The following is a 19,361-nucleotide window of genomic DNA, read 5'->3' on the forward strand; positions in this document are numbered from 1 at the left end:
CAATTCAAGTGACTTAAATGCATCAAGCATCCAAGTGAGGTGAAAAATTTGTGTGCAGTGTATTTCTTTGTGGATCTCAGCTTTACAGTGTTTTCTTTGGTGGCATCAGTGTGTTTGTTTTTCTGTTTTTCACTTACAAAAATTTGAGGGCAAATATAACTAATAGTATACAAAGATTGCTATACGTTGTCACGATATTATCGATGATATTGTTAACATTGTCAAAACTGAACTATTGACCAACATTAGGGATGTTTTGAACTGATTATTTTCGTAGTTGATCTACAGAATTTCAGATTTGGAGCCCTTTTGGGTTTTTCATTTTCCTTTTCCTTTTTTTTTTTTTTGGCTGCACCTTGTGGTTTACAGGAATCTTAGCTCCCCAACCAGGGATTGAACCTGGGCCCTTGGCAGTGAGTGAGAGGAGTCCTAACCACTGAACCACCAGGGAATTCCCAGGTTTTTTATTTTCAATATATACAACTGTGTGTGTTGAGCAAAAGTTGAAGCTTTGTGAACTGAGGTCTGCTCCTGCCAATAGGTTAAATAGGTAGGAGGCATTAAACTCTTAAGGCCATTAGGTTATTTAGGAATTTTCATATACATTTACTTTTCACGGGCAGAAATAAAGTTGTCAGGTTTGTAAAAATTACAGTTGGGAAATTTTTCTCGATTTGAAACATTCATTAATTTGGTCTTTATTCTTTCAGCATCTTTCAGTGCTGTCCTTGGATTTATGGATTCTACCTAGTTGTCTTTGTGCCAAGCACTGAGTATGTCTTGGGGTATGAAATGATTATTAAGTTATATTTGTCTTTCTTAAATCACTGGACTACAGATCATAGTTTCTGGCTGTATAAGTATGCTCAGCATCCTTAGTAATTTGGTAGTTTTAATCCATGATTTGATATAAAGGAATTTATGTAAAAGAAAAATATAGATTTCTAACAGAGGAATGACATACAACCATGTACAGAGGCAGATACTGGGTTGATATGTATGTGGAGATTTTAAAGAATATTTAATTTATAGAATAAAAGCCCAGTTAGTGTATAAATTTGAGAAAATGGGAGTGATTTGCTACAGGTGAGTGAGAGAATTCTAGATTTAATAGTTGATTGGTCTCAGGAAAAACAGCCATTATTTATTTAAGATTGCATTGTCAGTTTTTTAAAAATATGGCAAACGTAACATCCTCTTTCTTAAAATATGCAGTTGCTATTGATTTTTAAAACATTTTTATTTGTTTATTGGCTGCATTGGGTCTTCATTGCTGCACGTGGGCTTTCTCTAGTAGCAGCCAGTGGGGGCTGCTCTTTGTTGTGGTGTGCAGGCTTCTCATCGTGGTGGCTTCTCTTGTTGCAGAGCATGGGCTCTAGGCATGCGGCTCAGTACTTGTGGCTTGCAGGCTCAGTAGTTGTGGAGCACAGGCTTAGTTGCTTCACGGCATGTGGGATCGTCCTGGACCAGGGATCGAACCCATGTCCTCTGTACTGGCAGATGGATTCTTAACCACTGCGCCACCAGGGAAGTCCCACGCTATTGATTTTTAAGGCTTATGGTGAGGCTCAAGCTTGATGTGTGTTCAAATTTAATATTCCTATGGAAACCCACTTTGGGCAGAGTGTAACACAGTGGTTATCAGCTTGGATCCCAAAATTACCATTTACAATCTTACAACTTTTCCATATTACTTAATATCTCTCTGCCTCAGTTCCTTATCTGTAGAATTGAGATAAATCTAACATCAATCACATTGATTGTGAGGATGAAAGATGATACACTTAAGATGCTTGAAACAGGGACTTCCCTGGTGGTCCAGTGGTTAAGACTTCGTGCTTCCAGTGCAGGGGGCATGGGTTTGATCCTGCATGCCGCTGCGCCACCAAAAAAAGAAAAAAAGAAGCTTCTTGAAACAGTGTCTGATTTGTAGAAAGGCCTTGATAAATAGTAACTCTTTTTGTTATTCTTACTATATTGTGGTTTCCTTTATTTCTTATCAAAAGTGACTTTTTCTTCTCTTAATGCTATTTATAAGGTAAGTCTGTTGCATATTTATCTCATCTCCACACTTGCCCTTCTCTGTTCTCCTCTGTAGTACTTGGAAAGGGGCTGGAAATTAGTAAACTGTATTTTCTTGACATCCTGGTGATCTGAATTCCAGTGAGCGTCTCTCAATGGACAGGACATGCACTTGTTTAGAAGGTGGGGTGAAGGTGGAAAAGAAGGAGGCTATTGTGGTTTTGGAGGTGCCTCTGGTCGTGGCATTGACAAGACTCTGTTCTTGTTCTACAGCCTCTATGTCAGCAGCCTTGACGGGCCTTTAGTGGGTACTGTCTTGCTCAGCAGCAGCACATGGTGGTTCCAGCACCATTAGTGCCTCTTTTGGGTGACTGGGTCCAGCCCAGAGGTGGTATCTGCTTCCTGATCTCTGAGATGCGTTACTTCAGCATTTGCTACTCCAGCCTTTCCAACATCTTTCTAACAGATTCCCTGAATTAAATTCTTCTAGAGAAGATTGTTTTCCTGATTAGATACTGGTTCATAAAGTCAGTAGCTACTCTTCAGTGTTACATATGCAAGGGTGAATCTTGCAGCCTGATAGATGTATCACATTGTTCCAATGTTTCTTTCTTCTTCTTAGAGCTAGTGTCTTTTGTTGATGTGTTCCAGTGGGTTTTTTTTCTGTCCATTCTCTGTATTCAGGAAGTCAGTGGACAAGAGCTAACGCTTGGCGTCTACTGGGAATTGTATTGATATTTATTTATTTACTTACTGAAGTATAGTTGATTTACAATATCATCTTACTTTCAGGTATACAGCACAGTGATTCAGTTTTATATATATATATATATATATATATTCTTCAGATTCTCTTCCCTTATAGGTTATTACAAAATATTGAGTATAGTTCCCTGTGCTATACAGTAGGTCCTTGTTGGTTATCTATTTTATATAAAGTAGTGTATATGTGTCGATCCCAAACTCCTAAATTATCCCTCCACTCTCCTTTTTCCTTTGGTAGCCATAAGTTTGTTTTCTGTGAGGCTCTTTATGTTTTGGAATACGTTCATTTGTATCTTTTTGTTTTTAAGATTCCACGTATAAGCAATATCATATGATATTTATCTTTCTCTGTCTGGCTTACTTCACTTAGTATGATCATCTCTAGGTCCATCCATGCTGCTGCAAATGGCATTATTTCATTCTTTTTTATGATTGAGTAGTATTCCATTGTATGTATATATCATGTTTTTTTAAATCCATTCATCTGTTGATGGACATTTAGGTTGCTTCCATATCTTGGCTATTGTAAATAGGTGCTGTTGTGAACAAGCTAGCTCAATATTTGAAACAGCCTGTTTTTGACTCCTGTTTCTAAAAGATCGCTGAGTTACGATTCTCCACTTTCCCCACCCTCCTACCCAGTCACAACCACTTAGAACCTCATTGTTAAAAGAGTAGTTCTCTGGCATCTCTGAAATTCTATTCTAAGCTGTGGATACCCATCCTGTAGGTACTGGTACTGATTGACTATTTTGAGATTTGTACATGAATAGGTAGTAGTGGCCACTGAATAAGATGATGGCAAGATGCTGTTGATTTTAAGCCACATGCCAGTTTCAGAGATGTTAAAATGTGAGGGATAATGGACGTATTAGAATCAATGAAATATAATACCTTATATTGAGTCAATGACTTTATAACATTCAAGTATTATTATAGATATTTTTTTACTTAACATTTTTGCTATCTTAAGTCCCTCAGTTTCCATAAATACAATATTACCTGTGAGGAGCTATTAAATAAATATTGAGCTAGCTTGAAAGCCCATACCTATCTTTTAATTTCTTAATGGATTCATTTAAAAAGTGCTGCATCACCAGTGTGCTTGGTAACACAAAAAATGATATTCTGTAGAGAACATGTGCACTGACAATTTTAAGTCAAAGAAGTGAGTGGGAAGAATTAGATTCTGAAAGTAAAAGAGTTTGAGGAATAGCTTAACTTATTTTGCTTATATTTTGTTATGATATATATAAAATCCACATCTGATTAAGCTTAAATTTTTTTCTTTCAGTAAGAATGAAATAAAAATTCTAAACATTGTGTCGGTTTAATTGGCAGTTTTTTCTTTCTTAGTGGTTCATAAAATGATGGTGATTTTACAATTGACTATGAAAATTAATATGTTCTTTTTGTATGTCCACATTAATTCTTTTTGTTAATTGTTTTTTTTTTTTTTTCTCTTTTAAGCTCTCGACAGGCTGATGGAGAATGGCTTTAAAATAGTGCCCCTTAATTCCGCATTCCATTAGTTTCTTTACCAGTTTGTCAGTTTATCTTGTTAGAGTCTATATAAATGAAGTTCATTCACGTGTAGCTCCTTGCTATAGAAAACGTATTGGAAACTGTTTACTAAAGGAGTTCTAGTATCTTGAACATGAAGGATGGACAGTTGCTAGTTAAGTGGTTGATGGGAGAACTTTTGCTAAGTTATTCAATGTTGCCTAGTAGAGAGTACATGAGGGAAAAAAACCCTGAAGAGTAATTGCAAAGATTGAACAAGATATCTTACAAGTGTGGTTGAATTTTAGCATATACACTAAGTATACTGATGCACATTATAGAATAATATCCATCTCATAAAAGCTTTTCTGTTACATTAAATGAGACAAGAACATGTAATTAGGCTAACATCAAAATTGTGTAAGAAATACGATGGTTGCTTTATCATATCTTTGCTTTTGTGATATGTGTTTGCAAATTATTTTGAGAAGAAATCTAATTTGTCTTATTGTGCCAAAGTACTGGAAATGTGGGATTTTCAAAATAACTAATTATCAAAGAAAAAGAATTAGCATGCATTTGAGTTGCAGTGGGTCCAGGATTTTTTTGTTTCAAGTTACAATAGTATAGCTATTCAGTTAAAAATAATGGGTAAATTTTTTTATTTTTCAGTAATAATACAACATGACCTCCTGAGACAGTAACACTTGTAAAAACATTTGAACTCTTAAAATCATATCTTATCTGTAAAAGTTAGTGTGAGAAGTCTCCTGGCTACATGTAAGATATTTGCTGATTCTAACTTGATGCTGTATTTATATTTAAACAGTTTGATGGGTTATTGGTTTTTATTTAGTGGTTCAGAGTCTCTAGCAAAAAGCTGATGGGCATGCACCTACAGATACTAAATTTGTATCTTCACATCTGCATCTCTTCGGATAGTTGGCACTCACTTCAGTTCATCCAGGTAGATTAGGAGGTCACAAATACAATGCCAAATGTAGCTGCACTTCTTTTACAGTTGGATAGCTTGATTAACGTCTTCATTTTCTCTATTTGTACTAACATTTCCAAACACAGAGCTTGTTTTACAAGGTGCTGTCAGGCTACAGTGCCTCTGTTATGGCTTGTATAACCTCAGTTTCCCATTTCTAATATGGTATACCTGCCCATCGTGTCACACTTTAATTTCCCCAAATCTGTGTGAGGCTTGCTGAGGTGCGCCAGCTCCTTTTAAAAAATTTAACATTAAAGATTCCAATAAATCTTTCATTTTGAAATACATTCGAATAGAAAGGTTGCAGAAATTGTACAAAGAATTCCTATATATCGCTCTCTCAGCTTCCCTGGTTATTAATCTCGTGCAGAACCATGGCAGTAATGACCAAACCCAGGAAATTAGCAGTGATACAATACTGTTAACTCCACCACACACAAATTCAAATTTCATTAATAGTCCACTTACGTTGTATGTTTTTTTGTTTTGTTTTGTTTTGTTTTTTTGTTGTTGTTGTTGTTTGGCTGTACTGTGCAGCGTGTGGGATCTTAGTTCCTCGACCAGGGATTGAACCCATGTCCCCTGCAGTGGAAATGCAGAGTCTTAAGCACTGGACCACGAGGGAAGTCCCTACTTATGTTCCTTTATGGATCAAGAACTGATCCAGAGTCTCCACTTACTGTTACCTTTCCCTGGTCTCCTTCATTTTGGGACAGACACTTGCTCTTTTTGTCTGTCATGATCTCTACATTTAGTCCACTCTCTTGTAGAGTGTCTTTCTTCATGATTAAATTCAGGTTATGCCTGTATTTTGTCAAGAATCCGCATGAGTGATGCTGTGCTCTCTCAGTGCATCCTGTAAGATGACACATGGTGTTCTCTGCTTACTCGTTTTGTCTTTTCCATTAGTCATATACGGTACTCCATTGCTAAGAATGCCAACTTTTTGCCTCTGTGCATCTAATTATATTCATTTTTCAGGTCCTATCTTTTCTTGTGGTTTTCTCTGTTTGCTCCAGTTCATCTGCTTTTCCACTCTTCTGCAATCCTTTTCACCTTAAGGCCAAGGTTATCATGTAACTGTGACGTTCAACCACTGTGGCTCCCAGGACGCCTCTCTGGTTCCTCCCTTGTGGTACTGTCCACACGTGTTCCCAATAATAACCATGGCTTTGATAATATCAAAGTTTAGCACTTAATAATTTTATTTATGGAAAGTTAATTTTATCTTCTAATTAGACAGTAATATATTAATATTATAACAAATATATTGACAAATATAGACAAATACGATAGACCAATATTATAATAGTATATTGACTTTCTAATGTAGACTGGTAATCTTTAGATCTTCAGTAATTTGAGGGGCAGAGGTCAGGAAGATTGGGTACGATGGTATTTGGTGAGTAATTTTAAAGTGATTGCTAGAAGAAACTGCGTTTAGTTTCCTTGTCTATATATTCTTATCTCTAACATCCATGTTAAAAGTAATTGTTAGTGTAGAAGTGAAAATTACCAAAAAGTATGATCGTAATTAATACCTTCAAATTTGAAAGGAGTATTCAAGAAAATAACAGTTGTAACATAGAGATTAATTTATGGTTAAATATCAGTTGTGTACAGCAAATGGTAATAAGAATAAGAATAACGTTCCTGAAATGAAAACTTTATAGTCTTAATGACTGTACCATTGAATTGTTTTAAACTGTAAACCTGTTTTCTTCCTAAGGACTGAAAGAATATCTGCAGCAATTAACTTAACGTGTCCTCATTCTGCTTCTGCGCTGTGGCAGGTAGACCCAGGCTGCTTTCCACGGTTTACAGGTGGGAGCCTGGGGCCCAGAAATAATATGATGCTTTGTCAGAGATCAGATTAGCTGCAGAGACCAGGCTGGGACTGGGCTCTTGGGTGGGTGGATTTGCCCACCCTCCCCCAATAGACTATAAATCCTGGCAAATGGGCGAGGCTTCCTCAGGTGTGGAATCTTTGAATCTGCTGTTAGTAATCCAGCAGCGTGAAGTAATTTAGAAACACACTTTCTTTTTAAAAAGAACATTTATGCTTTATCACAGCATCATGTATAATGCAATATGATAAAGCCCTACTGCGCTTGACATCTATGAGGAAACGAGCATTACTGCAGATTAGTGCCAAGGCAGAGAAATGACCCTATTATCTCTGTAACGGTAATACTGTGCCTCACAGGGGAACTTACATCGTTAAGAGTGAGTTGTTATTCTCTAGCTGATTTTTTCTACACCAGTGATTAATATATTAAATCAAAAGGCATTGGAAAGTTCTTTCAAGGGACTTGGGAATATAATTCAAAGATTTCAGTATTCGCCTTGACCTGAAACATCATGTAAATCTGTGTTTACACATGTTCATAGCTATGTACACACACACACACACACATTTCACACCTTCATTTCTTTGTACACACCTCTTCTTTCTACATGAAAGGCCTTCTTTATTCTTGTGTTAAGCATGTCTTCATCTCTAAGATCTCTATCAGGCGTCTCCTTGGTGGTGGTGAAGCTGCCTCGGTCTTACAGTCGGGTTGCTGCTTCCCTCTGTCTTTCCTAGAGCAGTTTGTCCTAACAGCTACATCACATTTTCATTTGTTTGCTGATCATCTCTTTCCATCTTTTAAACTCCCAGTTGAGTGTGTCTTCCTTAAGGGCAGGAACTGCCTTTTTCAATTTCATAGTCTAGTGCATGATGTCTGCATATATTGGGTACGCAGTGACTATTAAATGAATAAGTATATATTATACATAGTACATATTACACATATATATTGATATTTTATATATATATATAATTTATACATTGTGCTGTATTTTCAAAGTGTGTTTAAGGTGACTTGTAAGCAATACAACAAATTAGAAGAAATGAAAGGAAAAAAAGGAAGAGAATGTGAAATAAAAGGAGCCAAGCATGAGCTAATTCATGCCATGAGTCTATCAGTGTATATGTGATATGAATATAAGTGCATTTGCAATTACAAAGGAAGCATATCTGTGGAACTTACAACATATATTTAAAAATCTATCTTGTCTGATTTTTGAGCAAAAAATTGCATTCTTAAAAAAAAATTTTGGCCTTGGAGAGCTGTCTCTCTCTTCAAAGCCACACGTTTGTCAACGTCTCTGATGCGGAAGCGTTTCCCTATGGGATGCTCATTAGTGCTAAGATTAGAATGTAATCAGCGTGTGGTAAAATGGAGTGGCTCAGTTAGTCCCACTGCTGTGAAAACAGGAATCTGTACTATGACTGCACGGAGGCCCTTCAGTTCCTGAAGTTTCATGCTCTAACTCCTCTTGCCTGCTCTCTTTCATAAAGCATTACACATGGCATAGGAATGACTTTGATAATAACCTTCTCTTGGAATCAATATCTTTTAAGTTAACAAAACAAAAAAGTACCTGGGAATTATAGCTTGCTCCCTAGGTGACCTGTTTGCCAAATTTAAATAAATGAACATATTAAAAGTGTATTCTTTTTAATTGAAGTATAGTTGATTTACAATATTATATTTGTTTCAGGTATACAACGTAGTGATTCAGTATTTTTATAGATCATACTGCATTTGAAGTTATTACCGCACAGTGGCTATAATTCCCTGTGCTGTACAATATATTCTTGTTGCTTACCTGCTTTATGCATAGCAGTTTTATCTCTTAATCCCTTACTTCTATCTTGCCCTTCTTCCCTCTCCCTGCTGGTAGCTACTAGTTGTCTGTATCTATGAGTCTGTTTTGTTATATACATTCATTTGTTTTATTTTTAAAATTCCACATATAAGTGATAAAATACAGTATTTGTCTTTCTTTGACTTATTTCACTAAGCATAATACCTTCCAGGTCCATCCATGTTGCTGCAAATGGCAAAATCTCATTATTTTTTATGGCTGTGTAATATTTCATTGTATATATTCCATTATATATATATTCCATTATGTATATATATTATATGTATGTATAATCTTTATCTACTCATCTGTTGATGGACGCTTCAGTTGCTTCCGTATCTTGGCTATTGCATTTAATGCTGCTGTGAACATTGGGGTGCATGTATCTTTTCAAATTAGTGTTTTCGTTTTCTTCAGATGTATACTTAGGAATGGAATTGCTGGATTATATGGTAGTTCTGTTTTTAGTTTTTTGAGGAACCTCTATACTGTTTTCCATAGTGACTGCACCAGTATATTCCCACCAACAGTGTACAAGCGTTCCCTTTTCTCCACATCCTCACCTGCGTTTGTTATTTGTAGACTTTTATTAAAGATTTTTTTAACTGAATGAAAGTTTCTTTAAGTTCTGTAGTGCTTTACAGTTTTCGAAAGTTTCACACACTTGGTTTCGTGTAATCCCATAATAACCCTTTTTATCCCCTTCCCCTGTATTGCCCCTCCCCCTCCCCCACTGACAACCACTAATTTGTTCTCTATATCTGTGAGTCTGCTTCTTTTTTGCTTTATTCACTAGTTTGTTGTATTTTTTAGGTTCCACATATAAGTGATATCATGCAGTATTTGCTTTTCTGTGTCTGGCTTATTTCATTTAGCAAAACGTCCTCCAAGTCCATCCATGTTGCTGCAAATGGCAAAATTTCATTATTTTTTATGGCTGATTAGTATTCCATTGTACGTATATATACCATAGTTTTTTTTTTAACCATTCATCTATTAGTGGACCCTTAGGTTGCTTCCATGTCTTGGCAATTGTAAATAATGCTGCTATGAATGTTGTGGTGCATGTATTTTTTGAATTAGTGTTTTTTGTTTTTTTTTGTTTTTTGGATATATACCCAGGAGTGGAATTGCTGGGTCATATGATAGTTCTATTTTTAGTCTTTTGCAAAACCTCCATACTGTTTTCCACAGTGGCTGCACCAATTCACATTCCTACCAACAGTGTAGAAGGGTTCCCTGTTTTCCACATCCTTGCCAATATTTATTTGTGTTCTTTCTGACCATAGCCATTCTGACAGGTGTGAGGTGTTATCTCATTGTGGTTTTGACTTAGCAATGCTGAGCATCTTTTCATGTGTCTGTTGCCCATCTGTATATTTCTTTGAGAAAATGTCTATGCAGGTCTTCTGCCCATGTTTTAATCAGTTATTTGGTTTTTTGTTGTTTAGTTGTGTGAGCTGTTTATATATTTTGGATATTAAACCCTTATTGGGCATATCATTTGCAAATATTTTCTCCCATTTAGGAGAGAATAGTTTTCATTTCATCAATGGTTTCCTCTGCTGTGGAAAAGGTTTTAATTTAATTAGGTCTCATCTGTTTATTTTTGTTATTTTTGCTTTTGTTTCTTTTGCCTGAGGAGACAGATCCAAGAGAATATTCTGATTTACGTCAAAGAGTGTTTGGCCTATGTTCTCTCCCAGAAGTTTTATGGTTTCCTGTCTTACACTTAGGTTTAATCCACGAAATTGTACTCTTAGTTTTCTCCTCTCAGGATTAAATTTATGCAAAACTAAGGAGAAATTTTTTTGGGTTCCTTCAAAATATACGACTCTTCTTGAATCTTGTTCTTGGAGTGCTTTTTTTTTTTTTTTTGATGGAGGACTAAGCTTTGTTTGCCATGTTGTCCCTTAATTAATTGTTAAAGTAATGAGGTCTTATTATTCTGGGTAATTTGTTGAATACAATGAAACAGTTAGTCATTCACTGGCAATTTTTCAAAGGAGGTGGGCCAAGATGCCAACGCATTTCTTTTGGTGCTCCAGACCTTAGAGTTATGTGTTCCAGGGATTTGCTAATTACCAGCTGGCAACTGATTTTATAATACAAGGTAGGAAAGACTGGGCTCTTGAATGGCGGCCATTGACTCACAAGCAAGGCGGAGTGTGTGCTGGCTTCAAGCCTTGTCTTTTGGCGTGCAGATCTTGCTGCTTGGGGAAAGAAGACTTGATGATGGCCAAGAGCATGCATGCTAACTTTGGCATGCTTGCCAAATATTATCAGCGCTGTTCTTGACCATCACTTTGGTTTAGCAGCTGAGAACTACTAAGTAAATGTGTTATTCTAGTTGAATATGTCTGTCTTCCTATTAGTCTGTTTCTTTGTTCATTCATCCATCTATCCATTGATCCATCCATCCATCCATCTAATACTGGATTTAAGCCATCAATGAACAGGCTGGAATTAACCTCTGAATGCACTGTTTAGAATTGAGGTTGGGAAACACTTTCTGTAAAGGGACAGATAGTAAATATTTTAGGCTTTATAGACCATGCTGTCTCTTGCAACTGCTCAGCTCTGCTGTTGGAGGGCAAGAACTGCCGTAGGTAATATGTAAATGAATGGACAAAGTTATGTGCCAGTAAAACATTCTTTACAAAAGTTGACTTGCCCACTTCTGGTTTAGACAGTTGGAAGTATCTGACACAACATAGTTTGTGGGTTACACAAAAAAACTTAAAAAAAAAAGCCTTTAATGCTTATATGTTTTCTAACAGCTATGTGTCAGGTTTCTTAGCTTAATTGTCATCTATGTTGAGGTTTACCTACAAAAGTAGTCTTATAGGTTTTACCATTTTATTAATTTTATTTTATTTAAACATATAGATGACTTAAAGCTTATTCATCTCTCTCTGGCACTGCTTATAGAAAGGTCATTGGATTGGAAATACACAAAAATACAGGGAATAAAATTTTCCACCATATCACTGAAACCGCACCATTAAATTTTGTAGTTTTTACTTACAAATATGATTTTAAAAACTATACTTTTGATATGAAAACATGACCAAGATATATTGTTAAGTGAAAAAAGGAGATTGTAGAAGGGTTCTAAATAGTGTGTACAGTGTGGTTATATTTGTGGAAAGAAAATAAGATTTACATATGTGTATGTTTGAACCGCACAGGTCCATTTATAAGCAAATTTTTTCCTATAGTAAATATTATGATACTACAAGAACCATGGTTGGTTGAATCTGCAGGTGGGGAACGGAGGAAATGGAGGGCCGACTATAAGATATTTGACTGTGCAGAGGGTCCATGTCCTTAACCACCACGTTGTTCAAGGGTTAACTGTATATGCATACTTACCTAGTGTAAATATCTGAAAAGATAGAGAATTGGCCAGGGTTTTTATTTTTCAAATGATGAGATCAACTCTGTCCAATATAAGGAGAAAAGATTCACTGAAGGATAATAAGTAGCTCAGAGATCTCTGGAGTGCCTAAGAACCAAGGTTAAAGGCCATATATCTAGGTTCAATACCCAGAATTTCACTGCATAATTGGTGTTGCAGAGATATCCCAGCAGCTGGCAGTGGCCATGGGACTGCCTGAATGTCTGCATCATTGATACCCCTGAGCTTGGATGCTGGATCTGCCTCCACTGTTACCAGTATTCTGGAATGGATTCTGGATACTTGCTGCTCTCTTGTGTCATCAGTTTCCAATTCAGAGTCTGGTACGGGCGGGTGCATTTGATTGGCAGAGCCCACATTCTGTGCCCTAACAGCACGGGAAGCTGGGAAAGTGAATGTGTGGACCTGACTTCTGTAGGGGACAAAGGGCCCTGCTTCATAAGGGTGGTAGGAAGCTAGTTAAGAGGTCTGAACAGCAGAAACAGTGAGAGCTGTCCACGGCAGACTCCCAGGCGATTGTCGGTGTTGATTACTTCTGGACAACGGAGTTGGAAGGGCTGACTGGGGAGCACAGGGAGCCTTTTATTTTATTCTTTTGTGCTCTTTGAGTTAAAAAAATTCATATAACTTGCTGTACAGTAGAAATTAACACAACATTGTAAATCAGCTATACTTTAATAAAATTTAAACAGAACAAAGCCAGTTCATTTAACAATGATGATAAAAAGACCAGGGGGAGGTGAACAAAGGGAACAATGTTTTCTTTCCCCTCACTTCTGCTGTTATACTGCTTCATATAGGAATTCATGAAGGCTTCCCAGCATCATGGGGCAATTCCATCTACATCCTACTCAGTTCCATTTAAGAATTCATCTTGCTGTTTCCTCTTGAATTTAGTCTAGGTTACTTGCATTTGTCTGGGCAGAGTTAGCATGAAGTGGTTTTTCTCTGATGATTTATTCTTCCTTTTGGCTGGTGGAGCTGATTTTAGTTTATCTCTTTGAAGTCTACAGGATTCAGCTTTGAAAATTAAGGTGTTGTCAGGTGCCTTGGTTGACGAAGTGTCCATACAGGCAAGATGCAAAAATAAAATACACTTAAAAAGTTGGCCTATGTGTTTTTTCTGTTTATCAAACACATAAATTTCTTTGCTCCTTGATAGAAACTTGTCTGAGAACTTAATTTAGTCCAATAAAGTTTTAGCAGACCTATTGTTTTTTAAACTTTATTTTTTAGAATAGTTTTAGATTTACAGAAAAAATATGAAGATTCTACAGTTTCCATATACCCCGCACTCAGTTTTCCCTTTTATTGACATCTTATGTTAGTATGGTACATTTGTTACAATTAACGAACCAATGTTGATACATTACTATTGTCTAAAGCCCAAAATTATTAAGATTTTCTTAGTTTTTCCCTAAAGCCTTTTGTCTGTTACAAGATAGCTGATTTGACTGTACTTTTTCGCCTGTGTAGTAATGTCATATAATAAATGCTGTTTTGATTATAAACCACTTACGGAATTTTGGGGAAGAATAAATAAAGCTTTGCCACAATGAGGTTCTTATATTCTTTTATGCACAAATGTCACATGTGAAGAAATAATTAATCATGCATTTTTTTCCCTTATTTTGTATCAAGTGGAGCAGGTTCCCGTAGAACCATACAACATCCCCCTGTCCCAGGCTGAAGTCATCCAAGAAGGGAGTGATGTCACTCTGGTTGCCTGGGGCACACAGGTCAGTACCCGTTAGAGCAGCTGATCATGTCCATCTTGTGTTTGGAAGCCCTTGTTTTTAATTCTGATTCTATGAAGCACTGAGAATGTCTTCTTCATATCTCAAATTTGAGTCTCATTTGGTGCTACATCTGTATCTGGTACTGATTTCTGATGGAAGGTGAGATGCCTTTTCAGTCATATTAAAATATATATGTATATGGGGAAGCCATTAAAAATATGTTCAGAGTGTACAAAACGTATTCATTAAAGACACTCTTTTGAAGCACACATTACGTATCCTCACTACTTGTTGCTGCTTTTGACTTACCATCTTTTTTCTTATGTCATTATTCTTATTATTTTATTGAATGAAAGATTCTTTAAATTCTGTAGTGCTTCAAAAGTTTCACACACATGATTTCATATAATCCCATAATAACCGTCCCCCTGCCCTTTTCTCATTCCTTATCCCTACTTTGCTCCTCCCCACCCTCCCCACTGGTAACCACTCATTTATTTTTTATATCTGTGAGGCTGCTTCTTTTTTGGTTTTATTCACTAATTTGTTGTATTTTTTAGATTCCACATGTAAGTGATATTCTACAGTATTTGTCTTTCTCTGTCTGACTTGTTTCACTTAGCATAATGCCCTCCAGGTCCATCCATGTTGCTGCAAATGGCAAAATTTCTTTCTTTTTTATTGCTTAGTTGTATTCCATGGTATATATACACAACATATTCTTTATCTCTTCATCTGCTGATGGGCACTTAGGTTGCTTCCATACCGTGGCAATTGTAAATAATGCTGCTATGAACACCGGGGTGCATTTTTTTTTTTTTGTCTTTTAATTTTATTTATTTATTTATTATATTTTTGGGGGTACACCAAGTTCAATCATCTGTTTTTATACACATATCCCCGTATTCCCTCCCTCCCTTGACTGCCCCCCCACCCTCCCTCGAGTCCAAAAAAGTGTATTTTCTTTTTTTTTTTTTTTTTTTTTGGGGGGGTACACCAGGTTCAATCAACTGTTCATATATTTTTTGAATAACTGTTTTTCTTTTTCTTTTTTTTGATATATACCCAGGAGGAATTGCTGGGTCATGTCATAGTTCTATTTTTAGTTTTTTGAAAAATCTCTACTATTTTCCACAGTGGCTGCACCAATTTACATTCCCACCAACAGTGTAGGAGGGTTCCCTTTCCTCCACATCCTTGCCATCATTTGTTTTTTGTGTTCTTTTTGATGGTGGCCATTCTGACAGGTGTGAGGTAATGTCTCACTGTGATTTTGATTTGCATTTGCCTGATGAGTAGTGATGCTTTTTCATCCTATCTGCTGCCATCTCTCATGATTCATTTACTGGCTACGTGGACCCCTCCAGTGGTCCAGCCTCATTATTCCATACCTTTCTCCTTTCGAGTGAAGAGATCTAGCTCAGTTTTCCCCAGCACTTATTATCACATCACTCTACTTCCAAACTTTTAAGCTCAGGACTCTTTCTCTGCCCATAGACTTTTCTCTCTCCTTCTTTTAAGGAGATGATCAATGTTTCTATTTTCTGTGCAAAGGAAATACTTGCTTATTTTAGAAAATTTAATATCACATAATATAAAGAACATAATGAAAATCATTTGTAATACCATAGCTTCCTACTCTCTTCTCCAGTTAATTTTTGGCTTGAAGAGCTGTAGTCTTATGGTTTCTCACCTCCAGTATGATACCCATGTTGCTTGGTGAGTCACATCCAATGATGGTGCCCACGGTAGTTTTTGCAAAACTTTTCTGCTCTTCTTGAGTTCCCTTTAAAGGAACCCACCCTCATCATGTGTCCTTGCCTCTCTTTTTAACAGGGAAATTAGAGTGTGTTAGATACTAACTCCCCCAACTTGTTTTTCCTTCACACCTATCACTTCTGCTGCCAATCCTTGTATCTTTCCCTTTTGTCTTCCAAGAAGAGGTGTCTGGTTTTCATAGCTACCTCTCCAAATCTGTTTCAGAATGTATTCCATTTTCCCTTCTCCACGACTGCAGTTCATCAACTGGTCTCTCTCTCCTGCATCTTCAGTTTCTCCTTTCCATGTCCTCCCTCTTATTAAAAAAGTGTGTCTGTCTTCTTTATTTAAAAAATACCTTTTCTCTAGCCTACTTTTCCCTTAAATATCAGTGTATCTCTCTCCTTTCTTTTATCAGTAAACTTGAACAACAATTTTCTACTACCTGTATGTGTTCACTTCCTTATGGTGGTTTTTTTTTTTTTTTTTTTTTAACTCATTTACTTTGTGAATTCAGTTCTCACTAGTTACAACTATTTCTGCTAACATTGCTAATCTTCTAATTGCTAAATCCAACCTTTATCTCATATTGCTATAGAATGTGACACCGGCTAGCTACTGTCTCTAGGAAACCTTTCTTTAGTTTCTGGGATATATTGTCTGCTGATTCTCTTTCTGTTTCTTTAACTATTCCCCCCTACCCCACCTCCTTCTTCTTCCTCTTCTTCCTCCTCTTCCTCTTCCTCCTCCTCTTCCTCTTCCTCTTCTTCTTCAGCCCTTATTCCTCTACTTTCCTCTTAAATATTGGTCATCTACAGGGTCCCACGATTTTTGCCCTTTACTCCTTCTTCTATATACTTTTTCTAGAAACTCAGCCTACCACTGTGACGTTATTAACCTTCTCTTTGTTGATATCTTTGGAATCAGTATCTCTGGCAATGACTGTTCTCCCTTTCTCAAAGAACCTCTTTCCAGCTATTTTCTAGACATCGATATTTGATTATTTGGTTGGAATATGGGGTTCAACATATCTTAAAGAAATTCTCCTTGCAAATCAATTCCTCTAACTCTAAAATACTATCTGTATTAAGGATGTCAGAATTCAACTAATTCTTTTTCCTGTAGTCATTCTCTGCATATTTTCCTTTTCATTTCAGGTTCATGTGATCCGAGAGGTGGCTTCCATGGCTCAAGAGAAGCTTGGAGTGTCTTGTGAGGTCATTGATCTGAGGACTATAATACCTTGGGATGTAGATACAGTTTGCAAGGTATGAATATAGTGTTGATAATGTCATGTCCACAAAATCTAGGGCCAAATTTGTTGGCTCTTTGCAAAGAATTATTTTAAAATTGTGAGCTTCATGAGCCTTTTCAACTGATTTTAAAACTTCAAAATTTACATCCTGAAAGAAATGTATGAGCTTAATAAGGAAACAAATCACTTGAGGTTTTTTCCTCCCATAGTTCTTTGTTTAAAATATTACAGGTCTTTGTCCTTCATGCAGCCAGCTCGGGTTGACTCGTGTGAGTAATGGACCAGTGGAAATGAGAGCATATCAGGGATGTTGAAATCACTGTTTTTTAACTTCCTGTTGGTTATGGTTCAATGAGCTAGGTTTAATATAGCCAGCTAAAGGATCTGGCTGAATTCTCATTTGTCCTTTCTCCAAATGAGACGGAGATGGATTATTTTAAAAAAATGCTGTGGATCACAGTTTCATGTTATGTTGTGGGATTCTGGCACCTCTGATTTACAGTTTTCTATCTAAGTAATCTCTTAAACTTTGGCCTGTTTAGATTGATCTTCTTCTTACTATTAATAGGATTCACATAGTCCCCTCTCAAGAATATAGTTTAGTTCTTGGCTATAATTGATACCTTTAGTATTAATGTCTAGATAAATTGAAGTATGTCTATTATCAAATTGGTATATAAAGAAAGTTAAGTTCTTTTTTGTGTATGTGATGATCTTATCTACTAAAGTTTAGGTAACACTGCATGTACTTTTTCTTGATCTACTTTTACAGTAAATGAGCCATAAGACCTAGAGTATTCCACATTTATTATTTTCAAGAGCTTTGACATTCTCGTAGCGTGTACAGGCTGTTTCTTAGTTGTTACATGAAAATGATCTGCAGTTGCTGCTGCTGTAAAAGTATGGCTTAGGGTGCTTTTAGGGGGAAATTTTTTCGTAGTTTAGTGGAAGGTTTAAGATTTGTTACAGTAAATGTCCTGTAGACTCACCGGACACTATGTAAACACTTGAGACGATTACAAATGGTTTCAACAACATTCTAAGCCCTTATGTTTGTAGTTTCCATAATTAAGAGCAGTGTTTTAGGTTGAACTGTTTATAACTGCGTGAAATAACGCTTTTTGCAGGCATTTTCGAATCAAGTCAGACATTGCGTTTCCTTTCAAATAGCCAAAAGTTCCAAGTTACGGTTAAACTAGGGCTGGTAGCCTTTGTCCCAGAGCATGCTTCTTGTTGCACTGTCTCCCCCCTGCTTGGGGTTTGAATTCATAATGTGAATTGTGCTTTTGTGTGAGGATATGATGCTTTCTCATGTGCAGTGGAGGGTACTGATCTATGGTCAGGACAAATACTTGTAAACCTCATTTACATATTTATACACATTATACATTCAAAAAAATTTGTAGCAGCTTATGGAAAAATATAAATACAGTAACACTCCAGTTGGTAACCATGAAAGTAAAGTGAGGAGAAGTAGAGGAAGAAAGAAATGAGAAATTATTTCTGTTTATATCAATTTGTTTCTATGGAACAGTTGGAACCCCCCACCCTCATCTTTTATTAAATCTGTCAGTAGCATCCTTGTATGATTCTGGCATGCAGACCCTGTTCCTTAGGGCTCTGTATGACTGGAGAAGATGAAAGAGGAGACTAAAGGCCTCTACTGAATGAGAAAGTGATGCAGCAGACCTCTGACTTGTTCGCATCACTATTTGAGTTTCCTGTTGGGGTGCTTTCATCATGCTGTTTTTCTAGCTGATGATCCTCCAGTTATGCCAATGAAAGCCAGCTTGTCATTTCTGAATTACTTTAGGTGTGTTTGTGCCTCTCTTCATTGTTGATCATGGTACATCTTCGGGTTTCTTTTCATGTATCAAAAGCGAAAATTTTTGATACTTGGCATCTTCTAGGAATTGGAGATGATTTTAAGGAAGAGGGCCCTATAGGCAAACACTGATATTAAAAATGAGATTTTTTTTTTTAACTACAATTCAGCTCTTCTTTATCTTCTTGAATTCTATAGTAATCAAGATTTCTGTTTATTATCTCTTTAAGTTAGTGCTGTGTTTTATCATTATTTTTATCTTATCACAAACCTAGATCCCTCATCTTTATTCATTCCATGTTAAACTCAACACCAAAATGCATCTGTTGAAATACCTAATCATGAAAAGCCTATTAAAGGTAAAATAATTTATTGAACAT

General features: G+C 36.4%; 1 protein-coding gene across 4 annotated transcripts in view; it reads left to right on the plus strand.

The window, feature by feature from the left end:
• BCKDHB (branched chain keto acid dehydrogenase E1 subunit beta) overlaps positions 1-19,361 on the plus strand; it is a 220,359-nt gene that overhangs the window by 66,263 nt on the left and 134,735 nt on the right. For all 4 annotated transcript variants that reach the window (XM_057738019.1, XM_057738021.1, XM_057738018.1 and 1 more), the window contains exons 7-8: positions 14,046-14,143; positions 17,059-17,169. In XM_057738019.1, the coding sequence (XP_057594002.1) occupies positions 14,046-14,143; positions 17,059-17,169 (209 nt within the window). The remainder of the gene's footprint in view (positions 1-14,045; positions 14,144-17,058; positions 17,170-19,361) is intronic.

This window comes from Hippopotamus amphibius, chromosome 6 (genome assembly GCF_030028045.1).
Source record: "Hippopotamus amphibius kiboko isolate mHipAmp2 chromosome 6, mHipAmp2.hap2, whole genome shotgun sequence".
Taxonomy (NCBI): domain Eukaryota; kingdom Metazoa; phylum Chordata; class Mammalia; order Artiodactyla; family Hippopotamidae; genus Hippopotamus; species Hippopotamus amphibius.